This window comes from Oreochromis niloticus, linkage group LG5 (assembly GCF_001858045.2).
Source record: "Oreochromis niloticus isolate F11D_XX linkage group LG5, O_niloticus_UMD_NMBU, whole genome shotgun sequence".
Lineage (NCBI taxonomy): Eukaryota > Metazoa > Chordata > Actinopteri > Cichliformes > Cichlidae > Oreochromis > Oreochromis niloticus.
Genome location: NC_031970.2, coordinates 38,388,360 through 38,394,767, shown reverse-complemented (window position 1 = coordinate 38,394,767; position 6,408 = coordinate 38,388,360). Strand labels below are relative to the sequence as shown.

General features: G+C 51.4%; 1 protein-coding gene across 1 annotated transcript; it reads left to right on the top strand.

Moving 5' to 3' along the window:
- The first annotated feature begins 1,038 nt into the window (after positions 1-1,038).
- LOC112846997 (bassoon (presynaptic cytomatrix protein) b) lies at positions 1,039-2,690 on the top strand. The gene is made up of 2 exons (XM_025907570.1): positions 1,039-2,180; positions 2,214-2,690. The coding sequence occupies exons 1-2, from the start codon at positions 1,457-1,459 to the stop codon at positions 2,672-2,674; spliced, it is 1,185 nt and encodes a 394-aa protein (XP_025763355.1). The 5' UTR covers positions 1,039-1,456; the 3' UTR covers positions 2,675-2,690.
- The last annotated feature ends 3,718 nt before the right edge of the window (positions 2,691-6,408 follow it).

Below are 6,408 nucleotides of genomic sequence, written 5' to 3'. Positions count from 1 at the left end.
CCCTGCATTCTCCTACCTTGCCATATCTCCCATATCATCCACGTCGGCCCCAAAACATTCCCAGAACCTGCATCTGACTTCCTAACAGATGAATGTGCTTGGAAAACCTTAACAACCGAGCACATAAATTGCTTTGGCCTCTTTGGCTAGTTTCCCCTTTCATAATAACTCTATAGTGGGGAAAGTTTGTAGAATTTTATAATAGTTACTAATTAATATAATATTTGTCAGAAGAACAAAGACAGTGAGGGGCATGACTACTCTGACTGATGTGGAAACAAGGAGCTGTAGCCACTTGCTTCTAGGCTTAATTCAAGTATTACTTGGACTGTCTGTGTTTGTGGTCCTTTCTGATTAGTAGATAATCTGCTGAGCTACAGCCACCCCACCCCACAGAAAACTCCTAATTATGATTAGGTAATGGACTAAAAAAAAAAAAAAAAAAAAAAAAAAAAAATACTAAAATACCAGTCACCAAAACTGAGGCCTTACCACACAGAAGGTCACAACATTTGTCACACAATTCTATTAAAAAGACAAGGGAAAGTTGGTGGTACTGTCAAGGACCTGGGTCTGTGGACCGGTTTACAGGTACTGTCAGGCCTGTAAACCATCTGTCCCGGGTGTGTCCCATTGGGAGGCTGGCCACACCTTAGGAGGAACGATACACCTGCAGCTGATCAGGATCTTCGGGGGAGCAACTTAGCAGTGTGGCTGAGCTCCCATCAACGCTGGATTGTTGCGTGACTGCGTTTCTCAGCAACTGTTTGTAGTGAGTGTGAGTCTGCCCCATTGTGACGGTACTTATGGCTGCTTTCGTTGTTTCCAGCACAATCGCGGAAGCGGGAGGATGAGCGAACACGGGGTACGCTAACACTAGGGAGCGGAGACACTGTCATGCGGCGGCTGTGTGAAGGCGAGAGAGGACCCAAATGCACGGCTCAGGACACGCGGGGATAACTCAAAAGGCAGGTCTTTATTAATAGGAACATAGACATACAAAACTATACTTAGGAGAAACTAGAGCTGAGGCACTGGGAAGACACACAACCTAGAGGGACGACGCAACACGGAACAAAGGGATACTCTGACATAAATACACAGAAGGTAATGAGGGAAGTGGGAACACACGGGGAACACAGCTGAGGACAATTACTTATGACAGAGCGGGGAAGACACGAAACTGAAAATACTGACACTAAGATGTGGACCTCAAACACAACACAGAGTACACAGAGAGAGGCAGAGAGAGAGGCAGAGAACAAGAATGAATACACAAGAGGATGAGGAGAACAGAACACAAGGGATGGGAACACGGTATCAGAACAAACACCACAATATAAGCAAGGACACAGGGGGGAATCCAAATACCAAACCAAACAATCCTATGAACATAAAGAACATAATACAAAACCACAGGAAAACTAAGAACACTGGGTTAAAATGACCCAGGACCATGACAGTACCCCCCTCTCAAGGGCTGGCTCCAGACAGCCCAACAGAAACAGAAAACAACCCGACCAGGGCGGGCGGCGGGGGTCCAGGACGGAGGGATCAAGTCCGAAAACAAGATAACCACAAAAACTGGAGCACAGGGAGCAAATCAAAAACAATTCGGGAGGCCAACCCAGAGGATGGCAACACCATCGCGCCAAACAGTTCAGTTCAGGAGGCCGACCGTGCGGGCGGCAACGGCGGCGACTCAGGCGAAAGGGATCCGGGGGCTGACCGTGCGGGCGGCAACGACGGTGACTCAGGCGAAAGGGATCCGGGGGCCAGCCGTGCACACGGCAACGGCGGCGACGGGCAAACAGTTCAGGGGGCCGACCACGCGGAAGGCAGTGGCGGCAACAGAGCCGGTCCGGAGGTCGGCCGCGAAGCCAGCGGTGGCGGCGAATTCTTTCAGGGGGCCGCCCTCGACGGCCATGATGCTGACCCAGAGGCCTGGAAAGCGGCCAACAAAGGCGAGGAGGCACAGGTCGAGCTGGCTCTGATGGCAGTGTTGCTACTGCGGGATCAGACGAGGCAGGACCAGATGCTGAAGCCAGACCAGACGGGGATGAAGACTCGGGGGCTGCTGCAGGCGAGGACGAAGACGAAGCGGAGGCTGGGCCAGACGGAGCTGATGAGGCGGAGGCTGGACCAGACGAGGCGGAGGCTGAGGCCGAAGCTGGACCAGGTGAAGACAAAGCCGACACAGAGGCTGGGTCAAACGAAGCTGATGACGCTGAAGAGGAGGCCACTGCAGGCGACGCCGAAGCCAATGATGAGGCTGGACCAGGCGAAGCTGAAGCGGGAGCTGGACCAGGCGAGGATGAGGGCAAAAAACACGGAGGCTGCAGCTGGCGAGGACGATGAGGCTGCTGCAGGTGACCCTGAAGCTGATGAAGGAGACCCTGAAGCTGACGAGGAGGCCGGGCCAGGCGTGGACGAAGACTCGGAGGCTGCAGCTGGTGTGGTAGCCAGAGGCGGCGCTGCAGGCGACGGCGTGGTAGCCCTCGGACCCTCCAGCGGAGACAGGAGGCTGAACGGGCCCCTCGGACCCTCCAGCGGAGACGAGGAAGGGCTGGCCGGGCTCACCAGAACCCCAGCGGAGACGAGGAAGGGCTGGCCGGGCTCACCAGAACCCCAGCGGAGACGAGGAAGGGCTGGCCGGGCTCTCCAGCCAACGTAGCAGGAAGCTGGCTGGGTTCTCCTGAACCCCCAGCCGACGTGACTTGAGGCTGGACGGGCTTCTCGGGCCCTCCAGCTGGAGCAGGTGCGGGGCTGGAGGCAATTGGGACCCCTGGCCGTATAGGTAGCTGAATTGGTGCTTGCACTAATTGCTCAGTTACCGGCTGGGCGGTTGACTGAAACAGAAGTTGTAGTGGTGGTCGTGATGATGGTCGTGCTGGGTGTAGTGATGGTTGTTGAACTTGCAACAGAGCGGGTAACCGACTCTCAGCAACTCTTCTCCGGGGAACAGGGACGGGTACTGGGCCTGGCCGAACATCAGCCATCCCCACCTGAAGAACAGATACAGGTCCAGGGAAGAGCTGTGTTCTGGCTGCCTTACCCCTGGGGGTCGGTGTGGGTGCAGGAGCTAGCTGGACCGCTGCTGCTCCCACCCGAGGAGCTGAAACGGGTGCAGGAGTCAGCAGGGTCTCAGTTGCCCCCACCCAGGGAACCAGAACAGGCACAGGCAACGACCGGGCGCCCGCCCTCCCCACCCGAGGAGCAGATATGGGTGCAGGGATGAACGGAGCCATAGTCTGCCTGGGAACTGGAACAGGACGCGGAGAGCAGAGCAGAGGAGCTGTAACAGTCACAGGGAAAACCAGGTTTATGGTACCAGACGTGGTTCTAGAAAACCGAGACTTATGGCAGGCTGACCTTGGTAAAACTGCTATTCTTAAATTGTCCAGGTTGACATTAGCAGTCTTAGAAAAGATGAGTTCAGGGGCAGTCACAGGTGCTGGAGAAATCATACAAGCGGTATCTGAAGAAACTGGGTGTGAAGCAACATTAAACACAGTCTTACAAAACGCGGCCTGGGAAGTTGCACACACAGTGTCCAGGGCTACTGGCTGAAAAGCATGGCGCACAGAGTTGTACAGACATGATCGTGGAACCGAAACTTTAACTTGAGCAACCAACTCTGCAGTGTTCAAACCAAGTATTCTTGCCAGCTTGTTAACAGCAGATGACACCTTGTTGCTCTTAACCTGGACAGTCACAGAACACATAGTTTTAAAGAGTTCACAATGAGCAACACAAACAGTCCTTGAATGAGCATACTCCGGGCTTGTGAAATTTAACTCAGGGGAGGTTATGGAAACATGAGGTTTATCACAGGCAGCTGCAGAATGAACTGGCTGGTGAGCCGCGTAACACATAGGTGAAACAACACCAACAACAGTCTCATGAGGTGTAGCCTGAACAGCATAGATGGAATTTGGCTGGGAAATTGAACTGTCCCTGTTTAGTTTAGCAGTAGGAGAAATAGTCTTTTGAACAGCATTTTTAATGTCCTGAGTGAGATTATGATTGTCCAAATCAGAAAATTCCATAACAGATTCACATAATCTACATCTGAAAGCTCACTATTGACTGATCCAAAAACAGGTGGCTCGGAATCAACTAGCTTGGCTGAGAAGTGAAAACAGAAACACCAGACTTTTCAGAACAAAACCCAGAAACACCACTCTCAGTTACAGAACACAACTTCTTTTGACTCTGAAATAAGGTCATCTGATTCCTGAATTTTCTCAAACTTAGAAGAAACAAAAGAGGGATGATTAGAATGCTCAGAGTCCCGAAAGGCAGCCTCAGAGTCAGCCATCTCAGGATCATCAGTTTCTGTCTTTACAGACTGAGTTAACAGTCAAAAGGTTAACTGACTCTGAATTCACTGGCTCAGAGCTTAAAATCCCCAGTGTGGAAGAAGCCGGGTGAAAATTGTTCTGTTCACTCACCACGTCCAGCTTTTCAGAGCAGGAACTGGATTCCGATTGCGGTGGGGGACGGCGACGGCGAGAATGCCGCTTTCTCTTAGAAACAGGAGTGGCAGAGAAAACTGAAGGTGTCGGAGCAACGGTGACTGGCCCCTCATCCTCCGACCACATTCCTGCCAGGCATGAAGCAGGTGAGGGGTGGTCGGAACCAGACGTGAGGGGGGTGACGGTCTCCTCTTCACCCTCCGACCACATCGCTGCTAGGAAAGCAGCGGGAGAGTGACGGTCAGAGCCGAGAGGGGATGGAGAAGGGCTCCGCAGCGGCGTCGTCGAAAAACCCTCTCGTTGTAGCAGCCGCTGTTGCGCTACTGAGAGCCCCGTCTGCTGCTGCGATACCGTCGCGGCGAGCTTTGTTTGCTGCTGCTGCGGCGGCTGCCTGGCGGAGATCTTCGTCTGCTGTCGCTGAGGCGTGGAATCCCGGGAACAGACGCGGTCTGCCAGCTCACGAGCTTGTAACGCCTCCTTGGCTCGGCTCAGTTCATCAATAAAGCCCTCATAGCAGGAGAGCTTGCGAAGGAAAGGGTTTCCCTCGACTATTGCCCTTATGGCCTTAAGTCCGACAGAAATTGTCCATGAGTCCTAGGCGTGGGTTATTCGCCTCACCAGACCCTGTACACGGAGAATGTCTTCCTCGCGGGCGGAGCCTGCTGGGTCCATTTCGTGGTTGCGTCGTTCTGTCATGCGGCGGCTGTGTGAAGGCGAGAGAGGACCCAAATGCACGGCTCAGGACACGCAGGGATAACTCAAAAGGCAGGTCTTTATTAATAGGAACATAGACATACAAAACTATACTTAGGAGAAACTAGAGCTGAGGCACTGGGAAGACACGAGGGAATGCACACAACCTAGAGGGACGACGCAACACGGAACAAAGGGATACTCTGACATAAATACACAGAAGGTAATGAGGGAAGTGGGAACACACGGGGAACACAGCTGAGGACAATTACTTATGACAGAGCGGGGAAGACACGAAACTGAAAATACTGACACTAAGATGTGGACCTCAAACACAACACAGAGTACACAGAGAGAGGCAGAGAGAGAGGCAGAGAACAAGAATGAATACACAAGAGGATGAGGAGAACAGAACACAAGGGATGGGAACACGGTATCAGAACAAACACCACAATATAAGCAAGGACACAGGGGGGAATCCAAATACCAAACCAAACAATCCTATGAACATAAAGAACATAATACAAAACCACAGGAAAACTAAGAACACTGGGTTAAAATGACCCAGGACCATGACACATGGAGCACGGACACCGGGTGAAGATACAGAACGGGAGTTGGAAACGCACAGGAATTTATTGTTGTGTACTATTTACTTCGCTTTAATAAACGCACTGCATTCATCCTGTCCTGCATTTGGGTCCTATTTCCCCGCATTCCCACGGTCTACCATCGCAGTCCATGACAGATTCAATGCCAGACTGCTCTCCAGTCTCAACTCTGCATTGTAAGGATCCGTAAACAAGACACTGATCACCAAGGGTCTCTGATCCATTTATTGGAATTTAAGTGTTAATGATTGTTTGATAGAAGGCACTTAGGTGTAGAAAGACGGTGTTTTTATAACTGGGTAATGTTGTATAAAATGCTGAAGTGCTCCAGTCGAACAGAAAAGCGCTATATAAGAACCAGTCCATTTACTATGTTTAGCTTATGAATAAACTTTGATAACCAAACTTAGCTGATAAGCAACCCCCTCTACCAACTATGGTCATCACTGCCTCCATAAAAGCAATATGAGGCCAAAATGCTATTACTGCATGACTGCTACAGGCTTCCTTTATTTTCTCTACAAATGATGGTAAAAATGTTGCATCAGCAATCTAGAATGAACAAAGGGATTTCCTTTTTGCTGCATCTGTTTAGACTGTCTACACCTGTATAGTGGCTAACAGGG